This window comes from Bradysia coprophila, unplaced genomic scaffold (assembly GCF_014529535.1).
Source record: "Bradysia coprophila strain Holo2 unplaced genomic scaffold, BU_Bcop_v1 contig_235, whole genome shotgun sequence".
Classification (NCBI taxonomy): domain Eukaryota; kingdom Metazoa; phylum Arthropoda; class Insecta; order Diptera; family Sciaridae; genus Bradysia; species Bradysia coprophila.
Window position 1 is genome coordinate 994756 of NW_023503496.1, and position 20047 is coordinate 1014802.

At 38.3% G+C, this 20047-nt stretch overlaps 4 protein-coding genes and 1 pseudogene across 4 annotated transcripts in view; 2 read left to right on the plus strand and 3 right to left on the minus strand.

Moving 5' to 3' along the window:
• Window positions 1-7992, minus strand: part of LOC119077377 — a 30360-nt gene extending 22368 nt beyond the window's left edge. The window contains exon 1 of the mRNA XM_037184568.1: window positions 7914-7992. The gene's annotated coding sequence lies outside the window, so the exon portion shown is untranslated. The remainder of the gene's footprint in view (window positions 1-7913) is intronic.
• Window positions 795-1884, plus strand: LOC119077262 (annotated as a pseudogene).
• Window positions 6810-13802, minus strand: LOC119077437. The gene is made up of 3 exons (XM_037184653.1): window positions 13283-13802; window positions 13038-13195; window positions 6810-9127 (listed from the first exon to the last, which is right to left on the minus strand). The coding sequence occupies exons 1-3, from the start codon at window positions 13375-13377 to the stop codon at window positions 8943-8945; spliced, it is 438 nt and encodes a 145-aa protein (XP_037040548.1). The 5' UTR covers window positions 13378-13802; the 3' UTR covers window positions 6810-8942.
• A 701-nt stretch (window positions 13803-14503) lies between these two features.
• LOC119077416 (m-AAA protease-interacting protein 1, mitochondrial) lies at window positions 14504-15911 on the plus strand. Its single transcript, XM_037184628.1, has 4 exons — window positions 14504-14982; window positions 15239-15403; window positions 15481-15611; window positions 15688-15911. The coding sequence occupies exons 1-4, from the start codon at window positions 14527-14529 to the stop codon at window positions 15821-15823; spliced, it is 888 nt and encodes a 295-aa protein (XP_037040523.1). The 5' UTR covers window positions 14504-14526; the 3' UTR covers window positions 15824-15911.
• Window positions 15912-18021: 2110 nt separating this feature from the next.
• LOC119077263 lies at window positions 18022-19065 on the minus strand. Its single transcript, XM_037184410.1, has one exon. The coding sequence runs from the start codon at window positions 19063-19065 to the stop codon at window positions 18022-18024; it is 1044 nt and encodes a 347-aa protein (XP_037040305.1).
• Window positions 19066-20047: the final 982 nt, after the last annotated feature.

Consider the following 20047-nt stretch of genomic DNA (forward strand, 5'->3'; position numbering starts at 1 on the left):
CTGGAAACATAACCAGGGATGGATACGATAGTGTTTCGAAAAAGCCGCTTCCATCCAGATCTACGTTAAAGTATAGTTTCCACTTAAAAAGAGCACTCCGTTTAGCCTCCGTTTACATGACAGTTGTAAAATAGAACAAAGGAACTGTCACGTAAACGGAGTAAAAAATTGAAATAAATTCAATTTCCACTCCGTTTGCGTGACAGTTCTTTTGTTCTATTTTACAACTGTCATGTAGGCGGAGGCTAAACGGAGTGCTCTTTTTAAGTGGAAACTATACTTAAGAGTAAACCATTGCTGTGGCCGACGGGCAGATAAACATAGGAAATCTTAAATATACGATTATCTTCCCCTCGGCTGTGGCTGTCATCGTACGCATAAATCGTGTTATTGGAAAGGCTCTCTACCTTTGGTTCTTGAGTTAAACAATGCCGAATGTTTGAAGACGAAACGCTCGTCTTGTACCGTCTCAAGCAATGCAATTGTTTAAGTTCAAACACCATCGGTTGGTCCTTGTGGAGTCCCTCATGAAGTCTTCTGTCGTGGAGTCGTTACTTAAAAATTTCGTCAACAACATCATTTGGGTCTTACCCCTATTATGTGACTATATTCGCACAAATTTGAGTCTATAACTAAAATGGCCTGCACTTCTCTCTCGCAGATCGTTTCGACGAGTGAAATGCGACTGCATTGTACGCGTTTTCCGCTCAAATTAACGACTAAATGGAGACTGCTGCTTATCGTTATACCAGCCGTAAATTTTGATTTTAATAACAGACCACGTTCACTACTCAAGAGCTCAATGGAATTCTTATTTCCAGGAACTGTCTCTAACCACAACCTTCATTTATTGGTCCTCCTCAAATGTCGCTCGGAGACCCAAGACAATGCTAATATACAACAACGAGCAGCTGTGCTCTTCCAATACATCCCTAATTAACAACCATAATCAGCTCCCGTTCAAAACAACTATTGTGATCGTCGTTCCGTCGCGCCGCAAGAATCTCATGCAACGAAACTTGATTCGTCAAACATATGGATCGATTCGCACTGTTAATAACGTGCACATTTTAGCCGTAGTATTCATGATGGGTAGTGCTGATGATCCGAAGGATTCTAAAACCGACCCGGATGAATTGGATGCTGAAAGCCGACGATTTGGTGACATTATTGTGGGAGATTTCGTTGACACCTACCGGAATCTGAGTCGAAAATCCGTTATGGCTTACGACATACTGTCGTGAAGCGGATCTGTTGGTGAAAACGGATGACGATGTAGTGGTGGACATTTTCAAACTCACAGCCGAATTGGGTAAATGGACTCCGGCTGAATTTGAATCCTTTAAATTTTGGTGTGGCGTCCACAACACCGAGAAAGTCATCCGAGATCGAAAGAGCATCTACTACGTTTCACGAGCGGAATATGCGCGCAAAAAATTCCCAAAGCATTGCGCAGGAGTTGGATACGTTACGTCAATGCGTTTAATTCGTCGGATTGCCGACGAAATTTCGAAATCGTTTCTCGGTCCAATTTGTAGTCACGAGGATGTGTTTATGACGGGGATCGTGCCAGAAAAGATAAATTCAGCTGGACGCAAGCCATCCATCGAGCACGTTAACAGGAAGATAGATTGGGTATTCTACGTGGACGAGCATAATCCGAACGTGGGTGGCAAATACATTTGGAAAGTTGCTGGTGAAACGTTTAACGAAACCGTAGATTTCGACGAGTTTCGGAAGCAATCGGGAACACGAGTCTTTTATCTACTTCAACAGGATGAAAACTTCGAGAGTAAGTTTTTGAGGTTGTGGTATTTGGTGGAAAATACGTTTCGTAAGGGAGAAGTGAAAACTCAAATTTTGTCGTTACGTGAAGCTGTTTAACGATCAATATACTGTAAATGGCAAAGATCACGAATTGTCATCTCAAATTTCTCTCTCATTTTTCCATATATTTTTGACGTATCGTCACCTTTACTAGTGTTGCCAGCAACGATTACGACATGTCAAAAGTATATCGAAAAATGAGATGACAACTCACGATCTTTGCTTTTTCATAGAAAATTGACGCCATCTCCAGGTCGGAAGTACCAATCAATCTGTAAACTTAAGACGCTTAAGACGCAGAAATATCGGGTAGACAATGTACATACACGAATTGAAAGAAAATGCAAATGTGCGATTGAAACAGTAAACAAATTTCATTTTGATTTTTCTATTCCTTACTCTCAACATAAAATTTCTAAGAACAGTAGCTAAGGCTAACCTCGAGGCTAATAAAAAAATCTGTACCAAAAAGGAACCGAACCCTTAGCGAGAGCTGACTTCTTGCACTAAAATCGCATGAGATTAGAATGGGCTAGATGGTAAAAGCTCGACCATTGTGTCTACTAAATATTTTCAGTTAAAAGGCTTAAATCAAGGACTATCGATCGGCATAAAAGTGTGGGTCCTATAATTTAGTTAGAGTTACTGTTGCAGCTCCTTAGAATTGTAACGCTTACTGGAGCTATGCTGTGCATAGTTTAAGAAATGGTTTTTGGAAATAAATAAAATTGAAAATTGAAATTGGCATTTACTAGAAACACACTTGATATACGTTGAACTCATGTTCATACGTCAATGATGCATATTGTACGATTCCGACGGATGTAATTTCCGACAAATAATTCCTGTTGTATAGGTTTGTTCCAAATAACTGTAAACCCGAACTTTGACAATACGAACGCCGACGATTTCATCCACAGAGATGAACATAACCTAAACGTCAAAAGTTGAGGTTAAGTTGCCTTCTGTGGATGAAATTTGACATTTCGAAATGACCTTGGAACAAACTTATACATTTTTAGTATATATAGTGTTCCAGTTCGAATATTCGAACAGCTTTCAAAAATTGATGCCGTGGTACGCAGCTGTCCAAAACCAAAACAAAGCAAAAGAAGACAAAATAAAATTTTTGTTTTGGGTGTTTTTATGTTATTTATGTTATTGATTATATGTAAAATCAATTAAATTTTATTATTTGATGATGATAGTGTTCATAAAAAACAGGAAAACACTCAAAACAAAAATTTTATTTCGTTTACTTTTGCTTTATTTTGGTTTTTGATAACTGCGTACCACGGCATCCATTTTTGAAATCTGTTCGAATATTCGAACTGGAACACTATATTGGCTATTTGCATCGAAGGGTGCGAATTCAAAGTGCCAAGTTTGATGAAGAAAAGGCTGACACAAGATCGTATAGGTTTGTTCCAAGGTCATTTCGAAATGTCAAATTTCATCCACAGAAGGCAACTTAACCTCAACTTTCAGGTTGACGAAAATTTTAACGAAAAAATTTCAAAAAAATTGGTTGACGTTTAGGTTATGTTCATATCTGTGGATGAAATCGTCGGCGTTCGTATTGTCAAAGTTTACAGTTATTTGGAACAAACCCATTGAATATATTTTGTACGATTCAAAGTGCCAAGTTTCACATAGAAAGTAATGCCACCTGGATATTTGGAAAATCGCCAATGGCGAAGCTAGTGAAAAACTAGTGTCGGTGTAGACGGAAAGGGATCATTCATAAATTACACAACGCCTTTTCAGTGTTGTCATCATAATTGAATCTTCAATAAAACTCCAAAAATGCGAACTATACGAACCTTAGTCATTAAAATAAAAATTTGGAACCACGGATGTGATGTGCGCATCTATCAAGCTATTAAACATGTTGACAATTATGTTGACAGCACCGAAAAAGCTTTACGTAATTTATGAACGATCCCAAATTTAAAGTGTCTGGAAATAGAAAACATCGGTTGGCCTGTAGAGGCAGAATTTTTTTTTTTCAGTACTTCATACTTTGAGATCTATTTTCTGGTGAAATAACTTCACTCTGGTAAATGTCATAGCAGTGAAGTTGGTTCACACAAAAATAGAGGTCTGACGTTGACATTAGTCAGTCTATTTGTTGGTTTTGAGACCGTTCTAACAGCCTTTTACAGCCAATTACAAGTTCAGTCTGGACCACCGGCTTAACGTGACTTCCGAACCACGCCTCTAAGTATGTAATTACTCTCTGAGGAAAGTTAGGTGCGAAATTGATATCTCGCCTTAATGTAGGCTAGACATATGTACACAAATTCATCGTATTTGGGTTACGTCATACGATTCATTCAGTGTGTACATCGTTGCAGCCACCAAACACACCGCAACTACCCAAATTATGAAGCTTGAGTGAACTTAGGACGTTACCAATGCGATATAATCGCTAGAAAAATTCCATGCGGAATTTGTCTGTCACGGGAATCGAACCCGGATCATTTTGGTTGAAGGCTAGTACGTAACCACTGAGCCATCCCGTCACGAAATGTACGAATTACGAATGTACGAATTACGAAATGTAATACAATCATACCAAAACCTATGTACTAACATTTTCGAGCAGCGTTTCCCTATGGTATGCTCTGGATTAGCACGTTTTAAGTACTAATGATAATCATTAATGTGTAGACAGCACTACTAAGGGCACCAGGTCCAGGTAGCTCAATCGGTAGAGCATAGGACTCATACCCAAGAGGTCCCGGGTTCGACTCCCGGTGCAAAAATGCTTGCCTGGTTTTATTCTAATCACTTGGTGATTAAGCACTCGCTATTAGTTATCTAATGGCTGTACGACCGTAACAAAGTCGCAAATTTCAAAGAAATCCAATATTCGATTTCTTCGCAACAATCACGCCATATTGACATAATGTCAATGACACAATTCACAATATACAACAGACTGTAGGATAAGCGCCATCTATGATCGACTAGTCGCTCATTGGGAAAATACATGAGTCATTAGTGATGGTTGTGGTCTTCGCATACTACTCATGGCTTAGAGAATTCACAACGTATGGGACGTTTACACGGTCGATTTGTGAGCTATCTGAGTCCGAAGAGATATGATGAAAAATCACAATTCATATGATCAAGTGACTTGTGCAATAACACAACAGGCCCACTAGAGGCTTAGGTGCTGGGCTAACCCCCTTCCCATCTAATCCAAGGGCACCAGCCTGCTCCCAGCATAAACACTGTTTTGACAAGGATCGTGGGAGGCTTTAGTAATAAGAGCTTAGGACTGTTTGTATGTTATGTCTGTATGTTTTGAATCACACAATCAAAACAAGTCATCTGTGCGTACAAAAGAAACACATTACCGACTTTGGTTTCTCAGCCTCCCAATATTTCCTATATGCTAGAAGCAGTGCTGTGGTAGACAGCCTTCTTACAATTTAATTATTTCTGGAAAAAGATATTCTCAATCACTCTGCGATGATCCAACTCCTCCGTCTTTACACAGTGAATTCCGAAAGCTTTTGTTATCATATGAACGTTAAAAACTAACAGTCGTCGTCATGCATGAAACTTTTACGATCTGAGCTCTGTCTAGCTCATCAATCATCTTCAAGGCCGTCAGACATCACCACGATACGCCCACCAATCTCTGAATCATATGACAAGTTAATTCATGCGCTCGTACAGGAAGTAAAAGGGACCGTGTCAAGGCCATGACATTGTGCGTAGAATTACTAAAACATCAACGCATTTATCTCACACATCGCGTACGGTTATGTCGGCTATGTGTACCACCTTCATATATATGAACGTACATGTACCGAAAGATAAGTAATTTTATTCGGAAATATTTTACTAGAACAAAATTCTCTTAAAAATACTTGTCGTTCTCTTGCGTCCGATTAACAATAATAGAAACTTAAAATTTAAAAATCTTTTTTTTTCTTCATTTCAATAAATTACTGGGGGAACAAAAGGAATTTTTACGAAAAAATATAATAATTATTAGTTGCCATTATGCGTGCGGTACTTTGATTGATGATGTGTTAATACAATAAGTTATAATAGCCTATGGTGTGTAATGCTTCAGAAAATGCTCAATCTCTTGAGTGTGTTTACATTTGTATAAATAGCTCGATAAATTGGTATTGATATCAATGAATATGGTTAATGAAATTGCTCTTTTTTGCCTATTGTGTCAGCGCGCTAGGGTGGCTCGATTATTTTTTTAATTACGAACTGTATGTCGAGAGAAACGTTTCTCAATTTTTCGACTACTAAAATGGTCATTATTGGCGCCAGCTCGAGTAGGGTTAGTGATGCATTCCAGTGCTTCACTGGCTTACTATCGAAAAATTCGTTAGTCAATCTACTGATTGAATAAATCACTTCGAGGAACTGTCAAATTCTGTGACACTTGGTTTGTTTGAAGGCTGTAAACTTTGGGGATGTCACTCAAATCGCCATTTTATTAGATACGGGGGAACACACCACTTCTGAAGATTTTACAAACAAAAAAATTCATCACATCGTCACGTCGACGAGAATCGTCACAGGAGGTGAATTTTTGTATGACAACCGCCATTTTATCGTCAACTGTGGTGTGTCACCCGTGTATCTTAAATTTGACATTAGGGATCAAAAGTCGGTCTATTCCATCTGTCAAAGTGACGTTTAAAACGTTAAACAAGATTTTTTATGTGAAATGTTTACAAAATCGGTAATTTTTTCATAATTCTATTCCACTAATTGCATTGAGGAAAAATAAACGATTTTGTAAACATTTCACATAAAAAATCTTGTTTGACGTTTTAAACGTCACTTTGACAGATGGAATAGACCGACTTTTGATCCCAACTGTCACATAACCTCCATACAAACTACACACACACTCTACGGGGTAGAGTGTGTGTGTAGTTTGTATGGAGGTTATTTAGTGTATCTGTGTGACCTACCGAAAGTTTACAGTCTTGGTTTTTTACAAGAAATTCTAACTTGACGAAAAGTTTGTATTTTTGTCAAGTTAGATTTTTCTAATAAAAATACCAAGTGTCCCAGAAGTTGACAGTTCCGCGACATTATGGCACTACTACAAAAGAACTTGTACGAAAACCAATCACACAAAAAATCCAGATCAGGCATAAACAGTCGTCATATTAGCATCTCTCTACTGTCGCATGGCATCGGGGAATCTGGCACACGCGATCATAGTATGCGCCCTTTTACTACATGTAACGAGAAGTCATGACTGTGCCAGATTCGCCCCTTAGAGGTGAATCTGGCATACCATCAATTTGTATGGTTTGCCAGATTACCCCTACGTCTGTCTCTTTAATATTGGAACTAACTTGCTAGATGGCGCACATCTGAATGGCGTCATTCTTTATCAACCTTGTCCATAGCTCTTTCAACAACATACCAGAAATGGTTAATGAGCCACCTTGATATCTCGCGGGATTCCTTTATCATCGTCACATACACTACTCTGCACATCACGATCACACACAGATTTGACATTATTTTCACACGGGCGATTTGTAGCATAATTGACACTTAGACGATTCAAGCCATTGGTCAACTGAATCGATTTTTCATCTTAAATTTTACAAAAAAAAATTGTGACTGTCACGCGATCCTTGAACCCCCTTCTTGAGTTACGTAATTTATGAACGGCCCCTAATCACCATCACTAACACAATCAAATATTAGCGAAAAGTTTCAGCAAATTTCACCAAAATTTCGTTAATTTTCACTAAAGTTAGCGAAATTTAGTGAAACTTTCCGCTTATATTAGGCCCTGATCACTAATTTTCATTGTCTCTTCAAAAAGGATAAGTCCAAATTGGAGGACAGATTCCGCCATGCGCTATGTAATAAACGCGTGACAACAAATAAATGCCACTTGACCAATGACTACACACGATTGAATACTAAATGCATTGCAATTTGTTTCGTACACTTTGCAATGAAATTGATCTTGACTGTGAGCCATTTGCACTTGTAATTCGAACAATTTTGATCAAAACAATCCATCCGAATCACACTCTATCACTCGACACGATCAACTCATTTTTCAACATTACCGCCACGGGTGGTTAATACTTCGTTCCGAGTCTACACAGCAGCTTGTCCCTGACTTAACTGCATCGCAATGCATTAGTGTTGCTGATCAAACAAAATATATTTCTATTCAAACTCGAGCGTCGTTCAACTTCGTGAGTGCACACAAAATCTGTGAATATCATTAAATCGCCGAGCAAACTATCAAACATGCCTGACGACGACACTTAGTGTACATAATAAGTTATTTGCATGCATTAAGAGCGAAAATGCAGTTTTCACGTCGTTGTTAGTTGTGAAAGCGGACTCTAGGCGTCTATAAGCTTGTTGAATTATGGGTGTGTCGAAGAAGGGAGTGTTCGCATTTGTTTAATAAACGTGGTCCTTGGCCAGCTACAACAGTGAGAACACATGCCGTCCCGTATTGTAAATAACTATTTGCTATGTTGTCGTTGCACATTTTTGCATTTCAATAGCGTCAACATCGCGCAATAATTTATTATAGGAAATGCAGTGCGGAACCGGTTCCCTGAATCGGGTATTCCGTATTTAAATACAAAAACCGGATTTTGATATCGGTTTTCGGTTCGGTATCATAAAATTTAAGAATGTTAGACTGGTCTGCTGTCTAGTCTAGGTTATGATTTCCATAATGTAAATGGGACTAATCGACTGGTTTAATGGCATCGATTTGATGGCATACAGTCTCTTGTCTCATGAGAATCGGTAAATTCGGAATCATTTGAGTGCAAAAAAAAAAATCCTGGCTGAACCGTAGCGAGACCAGAGGGTTAGGAATGACCTCAGTATTGAAGGTGCCAGTTTTGTTTCCGACAAGAGATTGAGTCGTGCGATGATTTTATTGTCCCTTTAAATGAGTGAACCGCAATCACAACAAGCATCAAAAAACAAAATAAAAAGACATTCGGATGTTGTCCGAACAGTGATGTGATACCAAAATTTCGAGCCACCCTAAGCGCGCGTATAAGGTCCACTTGGTATTTCAAACAAAAAATGATCATAAAACTAACATCCGCGTCTTAATGCGGCCGTCAATTATTCTTCATTCGAAAAATGATTTCGCTGACATATTCGTAGTCGTCCCAGATTTGCACCGATCGAATGTCGTTGATATCGAATTTGTGTGTGAATGCGTATTGGTAGCATCGTCCTTGGTCCTCGGTGTACACAGTTATGTCGGAATCGGTGAACAGAAATGTTAGTACGAACGATTGGCCTGCAAAAAAGAAAATTTTGGAAAAATTGAATTTGTGGTGAGGTGTACGAGCGTGCATATTCCCGCCACACATTCACTTAACGCTACATAATGAGGATGGTATTACTCGATCAAATCAACGCTCTCTCGTTTCTTTCACTCCTTATATGATAGGCGACATCTATAAAGAAGGTCCACAATTCACTGCTGCCAGACAGAGTTATAACGTGAGAAGTTTTCATTTTTGCAAGTTAAATTTATGCCCTGGGCGTATTTGAAGGGTATCGTTCACACATTTTACAACTCAGAAATTTGTATTTTTGGAGTTATTAGTTACACTGAATAACGTATGTCCTTTGTGGATTTTGTGGATGTCCCCATATGAACCTTCGCTATGACTTAAGCTTGGAAAAGCTAATCTCAAAATACCTGAACCTGTCTTGCCCTGAACCCGATATGACCAATTTTGACTTGACTAGGGATAGGAGACCTTTTATATTATCGATAATATCAATCAAAACAATTTATCGATAATTGATATATCATATCGTTATCGATAATTTGATAATTATCGATAATTATCGAATTATCGATAATTTGATAATTATCGAATTATCAATAATTATCAATGTATCGATAATTATCAAAATATCGATATTTCGATAATTATCAAATTTTGATATTTCTGAAAATAATTGATACTCATAAAGTTATGTTACTGTGAAGAAATTGAAAACTGTTCTCAGCAACTTTTCGAGATATCTTTCCAATTTATCATCATCCTAATGGAAAGATGGAAGAGTTACAGCTGAAAACTGCATGCATTTGTATTGATTTATCTAAATATTCATATTAGAGTAGCTATCAAAATATCGATTTTTCGATAATTATCAAAATATCGATATTTTGATAATTATCGAGATATCGATATTTTGATAATTATCGAAATATCAATTATTATCGATTATCGATATTATTTTTGATAATTTTCGATAAAAAAATTTATCGATAATCGATAATCGATTATCAATATCAATATCGCCCATCCCTAGACTTGACTTGAAATTGACCTAAAACTTGAAAACAGGAAATGAACCAGGGACTATTTTAGAGAAATTTTTTTGAAAATTTTGAGAATTCTTTGAGAAATTTGAGAAATATTTCGTTTAATTTCTCAAAATTAACTTTGTCACGCGCCTAACGATGTAGATCATTTTCATTATACGGTACTTGTCAACGTAACCACACTTAATTTTTCGTCAAGTAGTCCTTAACCTCAATCAATTGACGTTAACTGCGTTCAATTTACTGATTTTTATATGAAAATCGTTCGTTCAATAGGTTTGTTCCAAGTAACTGTAAACACGAACTTTGACAACCCGAACAACGACAATTTCATCCACAGCAACGTCGCTTACATGATATTTCATACAAATCGAGCAACGTCGCCTACGCGATTTACACAGAAATATTATTGAGGTTATGGTTCTATGGATGAAATTTGACAATTCATATGGCCTTGGAACAAACCTATTCATTCGATATTTTTCGACATGTCTGACAGTTGGGATCGTGTCTGACGTTAACAAGGTCATGAAAATGATCTGTAGACAATATTAAACGTTTTTGGAACTGATTTAGACAGCTAGTTTTGATAAATACTTGAAAACTGAATATCGAAGGCTTTAATTACTTCTTCTTACTCTTTTTCAACTGTACGAGTTCTCTGGTTACTTTTTTGTCTGTCTGAGAATTTTGAGAAATCCGATTTCTCAAAAATAGTCCCTGAAATGAACTGACCTGGAACCTGGTGGGCTACTTGAAAAATCTTTATTTCCAGGTTAAATGAAACGAAACATAGCCGTGAAGTATCGCCAAAGTCAAATCGGCAAGACATTTTGGCGTTTTCTGGTGATTTGTCTGAGGGTTTCTTCTTTTTGGCTGATTCATAAATCGTCGAAGTGTGAAGAAACGCCATTAAGACAAATTTTCAGTTCTTTATGTTTCTTGGCGTTTCGTCACAACTTTGCCGATTTTTCTTGGCGATTTCACAAAACAAGAGAGTGAAGAAAGGCCAAGAAAAATCGCCAGAGTGTGAAGAAACGCTAAAGTGAAAAAATACGTTTTTGATTGATTGACAAAGACTGTAGTACCATAGCATTTGCAACCAAGCAGTATAACACATTTTCCAAGATAGGGCCTGCGTACGCAACTCTACTAGGTTGTCATTATAGAAGGTGAGAGATGCCGGAGTACCATATTTTGGACACACACGCTCTAGTTGTTGACAGTATTTTGGTTTCGATAATTAAATGTTTCTGATTGTTTATAGACAAATTTCCATTCACGAATAATATTTGACAATTATTTGTCGGATAAATCGGATAAAAAAGGTTTTACGTTACCTTTCGTAATGAATGTGGCGGAAACGATCAAATATCATCAACACAATATATCCGAAACAAAATCTTGGTCGAGTATAAATCAACAGTCGGTAATATCGAACAGCCGGAAGATCTACATTGCAAATTTCAGAAGACTGACAGGACATGATTTGTTATATAAACATTTGGCTCGCATTGGAGTTGTAACATCGCCGAAATGTACTTTCTGTAACGTTGATGATCAAACATCAGAGCATATTATGAACTGCCACCACTTGAATAACGTTAAATCAAATTTGCTTGTCAGTACTTCGAATGAAGAAGAATTATTCTCGGAGCTATACTGGCATGTTCGGAACATTCAATGACATTCCATATAATCAAATATTTTTGACTAAAATGTTGAACGCATTAGAAATAAAAAAAAAAAACCTTTCGTAAGACGATAGTTTCCTTAGCATCGAACCAAATCATCATCATTTTTGGTTGATTGTTTAATTACTACGAAAAATTGACAGAGTGTTTCTTCACACTCGATTTTTCTTTGGAGATTTTTCTTGGTAATTCATCAAAGCGTAAAGAAACGCCAAAAAGACAAATTTTATATTTCTGGGCGTTTTTTCAGTGACTTTCACTTTTTGATTTTGGCAATTCTTCACGGGAATAAATGAAACTTGGCCTGACAGATTGGAATGAAACCATGATCAGGAAGTTTTGCTTCCTAAATTTATCTGACGTGACCTGAACGGTCAGGTCAAATGTCTGCTGACACAGGTCAAAACACCGTAAAGCTTCAAAATGGATAAGAAAAATGTGAACATGCCATGTCCCATGTCCGATGTTCGTCCAAAAACGCTAAAAATTTTGAGCTGTTACCACTGCCTTGCCTAGCTTTAAGTTTTTGTTGTTGTTGAGAAAATCGAGAAAATCTGCCGAAATTTTGAAATATTTTCTACCTAGGACTGAAAGTCTTCTTTAGCGTGTGAGAGGTCCTTTTCGGGTCGGGGGACGGATTTTCAGGGGTTATAATGTATACCAATACATGTGTGGCAACTTGTAAAAATAAAAAATCTAAACCCACCGATGACCGGTGGCGACTCGCTTGACGAACGAATAATGAGAGAACAAATTCCTCACTCTATTGAGAACGTCCAGAAAGTTTGAATGATTTTTCATGGTCATCCGAACGATGCCGGAAGATCTTTTTTTTGGGAAATGAAGGACTTTTTACAAATTATCCCCATAAAACTCCCAAAGGATTTTTCGAAACTAATAAACGCGATCGCATACGTTTCCCTGTGACTGGACCTCTCTCAATTGTATACATTTATCGAAGTACTCATTGCACTCATTTACCGTTCAATGGAATGTGTTATGGTGTCTTATCAGAGACGAGTCTTACAGAAAGATAGATGACTTCAATGAGTATTTTTATTTCACTGGAAGTACTTCATTCATACACCCGATAAGAGTTTTGATTTGAACAAAAAAAAAAACAAAAACAAAAAAACAGAAAACGAAGCAAAAAAAAAGGACCGAAAACTTACCCGGACCATCGATCCATGTATTTTCTTCGTGAATTTCATCCTGCCATGTTCCCGATTTAAAGTTGTGGACAACACTGTTGCTATCGAACACAGTCTTGAAATGGTACGCAACATAGGACGGTTTCGGACAGCAGTCCAAACAGAAATTTACGGAAAATCTAATTTTTTGTGTGTGAGAGTGAAAGGAAAAATTAGAATTTCTTTAGCGGAAAACAATTTAGAAAATTAATGGTTCGTCTCCTTACACCGATGCATTGTCCTTAATTTTTCCCTTAATGACCACTTCATCGTTGAATTCAGGTGGCTTCGGAAACAGAGCAATAAACGGCTTCTGACTCATTATTCTATTAATACCGAATTGCGTGCGAACTAGATGAAACCGATTTTTTTTTTGATTTTATTAGATTGGAATGCTTTTTTATTGGAACGCGGCGGTGATGTTCATTTCGATTGACCCGACATCACAGCCAAAATACCGATAGACAATTTACAATTAATGTCGATACCGACAACACTTTTGTTTACACACGCGAAACGGAACAGAAATAAACAGAAAAACGTTTTTCGAGCCCGTGTCTCACTCAGTCAAAAATTCCTTTAAAATTTCTTATTGTGTCCGCACGACCGTGAACATTGAATGCTTGCATAAGACTACTTACTGCTGCACACATGAGTCTACGTTTTGACAATATTTTTATTTATATTTCGAATACCGAAGAGTTTGTGTCAACACATGCAGTGTGTACACACGCACACAATCAACCGATTGAAACAGCTGTTTTACGGCTTCTTGGTGTGGAGAAACAGTGTACGACATGAGTAGAAGTGGTAAATGGGTTGTTGAAAATTGGTTGTAGCAGAAGTTAGTAGAGACAGAGACACTAAAACAGAAGCGGTAAATTTCGAGCAAACATTCGCTTAATTGGATTGACGAAAATTCAAGTCACTCGATTGTAGAATGACCAGCGCCACAGATTGCATCGTCGTTTTGCTAATCTAATATCACTTACCATAGCACTGCTCCTAGCATTAACGGCGGAAATGCAAAACCTATTCTAGTACCATCAGCTTCCAAATATTCCCTCTGGTAATGTTAGGAACGGTGTTATGTCAGTAACACTGAAGACAACTTTGTACTCAAGTCGGCGAATTTCAGAGAATGTCATCGGCTTCAATGACTTCCAATGTATTGATTTTGGGAATATTAAAAACGCGGAAGGCTTAGAAAGCAGACTATTGGTACTTGAGATGCACTGTAGATGGCGTCTATGAAAATGCAATGATCGCAAGTTGCCATCTCATTTCTCTCGCAAGTTGTCATCTCATTTCTCTCTCTCATTTTTCCATGTCTTTTTGACATATCGTGCTCTTTGCTGATAGTGTTGCCAGTTTGCAACTAAAGTGTCAATAATAGCAACGTTGCTGGTATCGGAAAAGTAGGTCACGAAACCTGCCATTGTGTACGTATACACCACATGCACAAACACCTATGTCTTTCATCTGTCAAACGAACTTCAGTTCAAATATACCCTACGCTATGGCATCGTCTGTTCTACAATTAGGCCGAAAAAAGTGCATAACATCCGCTCCAAGGACCATTTTAACCATCCTTAATCAACCAGCTAGTGCATTCGGACTTGTTACAAACAAATACACACATTGGACCCATACACGCAACCTGTCCTGTCTAACCACACAAAATGCAATTTCCCAAACAAACGATCGCTATGGGCTAATACCCAACGGTTACCGGCAATACTCCACCAACGACGACCATCGACCGTCAGCACAATTGCCAACACTGATGGATTTCCCAAAACTTGTTTGGCCATCGCTGCTGAAGACAATAAAAAATTGGATTTTAGTCAACTTCATCATACGGCCGTATTTCGATCAGGAGTTCAATATGCCGGATTTTGTGGATGGAACCAAACAGGCGTTGCAGGTGGGTCTGACCTACTATATGTGTGTGCCCTAGACTGAGAGCTCAAGACTGTTGCGGACCGCGGATCAAGGAAATGCTTAAGGTTTTCCGCTGAACCTTCCTTCATAGTTTGTTGTTGTAGATGACACCATTCTTGTGTATTCCAACTTGGAAAATGTAGTCTATCAAAGACTACAGATTGTTAGGCTCTCCGTCTAGATCGGCAATTGCTGGCTAGTATACCCAATGAACTGTGTTCGTTTCTTTTGCGGTTTAGGTTGTGTCAACAGCTCTCGCTTCAGGAGAACTACAGTCTTTAGAGGGTCTGGTCAGTACGGAGGCACTGGATGAGCTGAAGAAAAATCTGTCCGTGATGTCAGTGAGCCAGAGGAATGAAGTGGCTGTCAATAAGGACGACATTTACTTCTCGTTTCCGTATCAGGTGAGCGACTGATCTCCTGTGTACCTTGTAAGTGTGTGATGGACATTCCATTATAAATCGCAAGTTCGATTTAAAAGGTTGGCGTCATATTCGACGAGAGTAACGAGAGTGTTCAGAAGCGTTTCGTCGAAATTACAATGGTCTTCCATGTGCTGCGCGGTTTGAAAGAGATGCAAGACAATGGTAATCCGCCACCGCTTAATGTTGGGTAATGGGAATACCATCAGGTCGATGAACGAATTGGTTTTTTTACAAATTTTTTTTGTTTGTCTCCTCGAATCCAGAATGCTGCCGGAATATCGCGACAAAATATCCGTCTGTAACTATCGATTTATCAAACAATTTACGCAAGGCTTCGAGTCGGATTGGACGGTCAATGTGGCGAGCCACTACAAGCCGATTGATATGGTGAATGAGTAATGTGAAAAGATTTCGAACGCTTTCGGTTTGGGTCAGACGTTCAAATGTTTCTTGTGTTGATAGCGAACAATAAAAATTCTGTTATTTACCCGTGACTATTACTACAACCGGTAAAGGCGGGCTTTGTGTGTGGAGCACTTAGGGGACATTCATAAAGGACGCCCGCAATTCAGTGTTGCCAGACAGTGTTATGACTCGAGACGTATTCATTTTTGGAAGTTAATTTATGCTCTGTGGCGGGTATTTGGAGTAGAGGGTGTACATCTTATTGCTCAGAAATTCATATTTACGGCGCTATCAATGATTTAAGATATGTATGGCAACACTGAATTTCGTACGTCCTTTATGGGTGTCACTTTAAGGTAATGCGAATCCACAACAACTCACGAAACCCTAGTTTCCGGTGAACATAATTTTCAAAACGTTGGCCACAAGTCAAATTGTTTAGATTGTAACACATGCCAAAACTCAACCCACGCAGTTCCAACGACATTACTACGCCAAACGTCACGGATGCAACTGTATAACATAACAAATCTTTATATTCACTCCGAAACTTGGGTTCCGTAAAGTTTGTGATCCGTTGAGTGTTTGCGTTACATTCAATGTTTATAAATATACTTAAAGTAGCTTTGAGACAATTGCAATGATTTTGTGTTAAAAAAAAGTGGCATGAACCGTATGATCCCAAATAGTAAGCGAGACTCACAACTGCCAATATTCCGTGGTCCAATTTGTCTTTTAGCGAGTGGCTGCACTGTAAAATAGACTTTAGTCTTTGCGATTTATCATAAAATACAAATAATTTTGGAAATCTTTTATTCAAAAAATTGCACATGAAATTGCCACAAATTAGCTCTTACGAATCGTTACTGCAAATTGAGTCATTCTCTTTTACTCACTCTCTTTAACTTAAAATTAGATTTTGATTCATTTCCTTAATCTCCGTTCCATACAAATTGCTTTGGTACGAAAATACTTTTAAACCTGGCTAACTTTCATTTCTGACATCATCAGTCAGATTTTACAGTATCAAGTCGCACGAATCATTCGAGCGTAGTAAACGCAAGAATTGGTTTATGATGCTGCACATGACAACATAGCATTATGATGGAAAAATTAAAACAAACCCTTGGTCGTGATTCGTCTGCATCCCTCCTTCGCATTCAATAAGATGCTAGAGAGGAAGAGACTTAGACTGACTTAGGCTGACACTGACTAAGGCTGACACTGACTTAGGCTGACACTGACTTAGGCTGACACTGACTTAGGCTGACACTGACTTTTAGGCTGACACTGACTTTTTAATCGATGCAAAGCACCCGTCATAGTAGTACAATATTTCTTATGTCAACAACGACAGCGTACCATGCAATTTTTCACTTTTATACTGGTTTACAGTTTACGGTGTAAATTTTACTCAATTTGACATAAGCAAAATCGTAGTACGATGCTAGAAGCATCAATTCTTGTCATGTGAAGGATAACCGAATTTCATGAATTATGCAACTTTCTGCGGTAATACTGCGTGAGTGAACCTGATACTCATTAGGGATCCTAAAAATTGCAATTCCTGTAGAAGAATCTGTCAAATTACAATACTATAACGCAGTGATTCAAATCGTCATCTGCACGTTTATTGATTTGATGTCGACGACGCGGTATGTATGCGTAGATTTAATCGTGTAGAATGTTTTTGGTCGCTGTATGAGCACAGTGTTTCTCTAAATTTTGATAAAACCTTAACGAATTAGGGAAATTAAAGGGAATGGGTTAACATTGGGCGAAACTTAGCGACACAATATCCACCATGAAACTTTTAAATTTAAGAGAATTTCTAAAGGAAATGACTATGGAAATTAGGAAAATAATCGATCAGAACCGATTTTGTGAATGGAATTTAAAGAAAAATTCATAAAACCAATTCTTGAGCACAAACTCACGATTGTCGTGAAACGTCAATTCTCTGAGGCCGAAAACACACGACCAATTTTGAGTTGCTGAGATCGACAGTTCTGCTGCGTTTTCCATTGTAAGCTTATTGTAGCTACGTTAAATAGTGGAAAACGCAGCACAATTGTCGTTTTCAGCAACGCAAAATTGCTCGTGTGTTTCCGGCTTAAACTTTCAACTCCAGCGAATTCTCGTATTTTGCCGCATTCAATCGACAGAAGCAAAGTTTCGCAGAGCAACCAAAGCTACAATTGATTTTTGAACCACGGAAGAACTCTACTTTTAACTAATCGACCAACCTCCGCGGAGTTAATATCCGATGCGTCCATGGTATCCTTTTCCTCTTTCACAATGTCGCCGACCAGCCACTTCATAAATACACCAAAATTTTTCATTTCAATCGGCAATTGTTGCTCTCGCATATACTCCAGTCCCTGTTCCATACGATTCTCGGTGCAAGCGTAATTCACGAAACTTTGAAGATTTTCGCATTTGACAGTATCCACTGCTGCTAACGTTTCGACCTTGGTAACTGAGTGCTTCTCTCCCTTTACCTTGAACACTAAACTTCCGTTCGATTTTTCCCATTCCGTCCAGACAACACCTTCGCCGAGACCAGTGCGATTGAAATGACTGCCCACTGGACACTGTTCTTCGACTGATTCAGTGATTTCGATCAGTTTGTTTTGCACCAGTTGTGGACATTCGAAATTGATGTCAATGTCGTACGTTGGGAAGTCGTAGATGTTGTAAATGGATTTCTCGTGCCATTTGATATGCGACCATTGTTGCGGTGGAAGCCAGACCCTAGGGTTTTTTGATTCGTCGTCGTTGCTGTCATCAGGCTCCTCTCCTGTGGTTTGAGTTTCATCATCGCACAGTTGAACGTTGAAAATGACGAACATTTTCGGCAGCCCGAATATCGCCACATTCTTTTGAATTTTGCCGCCACACCATTCACCGAACAGTACAATTCTACGACCCGATTCATAGTGTTCACGGAGCGCTGGACATTGCGGTAAAATGAATTCGGTGAGGAATTGATCAGCCACTGGACTGAGAGATTTTGCAAATCCCTCGAAATCCTTTTTCGGTGTAATGACGTTGTTTCTCGATTGGCACCAGTGACCATCATCTTTGTGAAAGCCGATGGCTGCATTGGACCCGTGCAACTTAACGGTTCCAACGAATTTTAACGTTGGTAACCCTTCGCTACGGTTTTCCGCATACCTTTTCACACTGGTAATCACATGACGGAACTGTTCCGTCGACGGGTAATGCGTAAACATGATCGCTAAGTTTTGGTAATTTCAATTAATTTTCTCTTCTTTCTTTCTTGCACTGAATGACGCAATCTCATATTCGGTATACACTATACTGCACAGTCAATTCACAACCAAAAGAAATATATTTATCTAATCAACCTGCCTGACTGGTAAGAACTGAATGAAAATCGCGATGACATTCTTTATATGAATGAACGAATGAATGAATATGATGCAAACTTATCGTAATGTTGAGAAATATACCGATGACGAAGTGCCGCGCTGGTTGATAGAAGAGGTTAATTCCTGGAAGACTTATGCGATACACAAGCGATTTATGGTGAACTGCTACGAAGTTGATATTTGACTATCAAAGTTCAAAGTTGACTAACAACTTTATATAGTTGAGAAGTATGAAATTTTGTGAAAAACGTCAAATACCATCATTCCTAGTAGGCAATATAAGATGAATAATTCTCAACCAATTTCTGAATCTTTCTTAAATGTATTATTCCAATAATCAAACAGAATATTTTACCATTCCTGCGATTGTGAAATTTGCGGCCAGAGCGAAGCGAGGACCGTAATTTACACGAGTGTCTATATTTCAGTCACAACTGAAGGTTTTGTAAATATAATACACTGGGGTCGTCTGTCTTTTTTTGTGTACCAAAGAGAAAGAGTCCTCTCTTCGTTTCGCAAGAAATGTCTCTGCAAGACATTAATGTACTATTCTGTATAGCTTCAGTCTTAGCTAATGTGTTTAAAAGAGTATCATTTCGGGCACCTTCGGAGAGACGGATTTAAGTAAAAAGTGACTTAATAAGTCAAAAGCTGTTCGAATGATTACTCAAAGAAGTATGGTATTTTTCCGCAAATCAATACTAATGATTTCAAAATGGATTTTCTTTTAAGTTTAATAACAAAGTATTCTCTATGTTAAACTACTCATCGGTAATAACTTTATCTGAGATGCTTAGCTTCCTTTTTGTTCTCCAAACTCATA

Excerpts from the sequence above, each read along its gene's own strand:
- LOC119077416 (XM_037184628.1), top strand. The coding sequence starts at position 14,527 with ATGTCTTTCATCTGTCAAACGAACTTCAGTTCAAATATACCCTACGCT. Across the intron at positions 15,404-15,480 it reads ACTTCTCGTTTCCGTATCAG|GTTGGCGTCATATTCGACGA; the intron begins GTGAGCGACTGA and ends TCGATTTAAAAG. Across the intron at positions 15,612-15,687 it reads CCGCCACCGCTTAATGTTGG|AATGCTGCCGGAATATCGCG; the intron begins GTAATGGGAATA and ends CCTCGAATCCAG.
- LOC119077437 (XM_037184653.1), bottom strand. The coding sequence starts at position 13,377 with ATGAGTCAGAAGCCGTTTATTGCTCTGTTTCCGAAGCCACCTGAATTC. Across the intron at positions 13,196-13,282 it reads ATTAAGGACAATGCATCGGT|ATTTTCCGTAAATTTCTGTT; the intron begins GTAAGGAGACGA and ends ACAAAAAATTAG. Across the intron at positions 9,128-13,037 it reads TACATGGATCGATGGTCCGG|GCCAATCGTTCGTACTAACA; the intron begins GTAAGTTTTCGG and ends TCTTTTTTGCAG.
- LOC119077263 (XM_037184410.1), bottom strand. The coding sequence starts at position 19,065 with ATGTTTACGCATTACCCGTCGACGGAACAGTTCCGTCATGTGATTACC.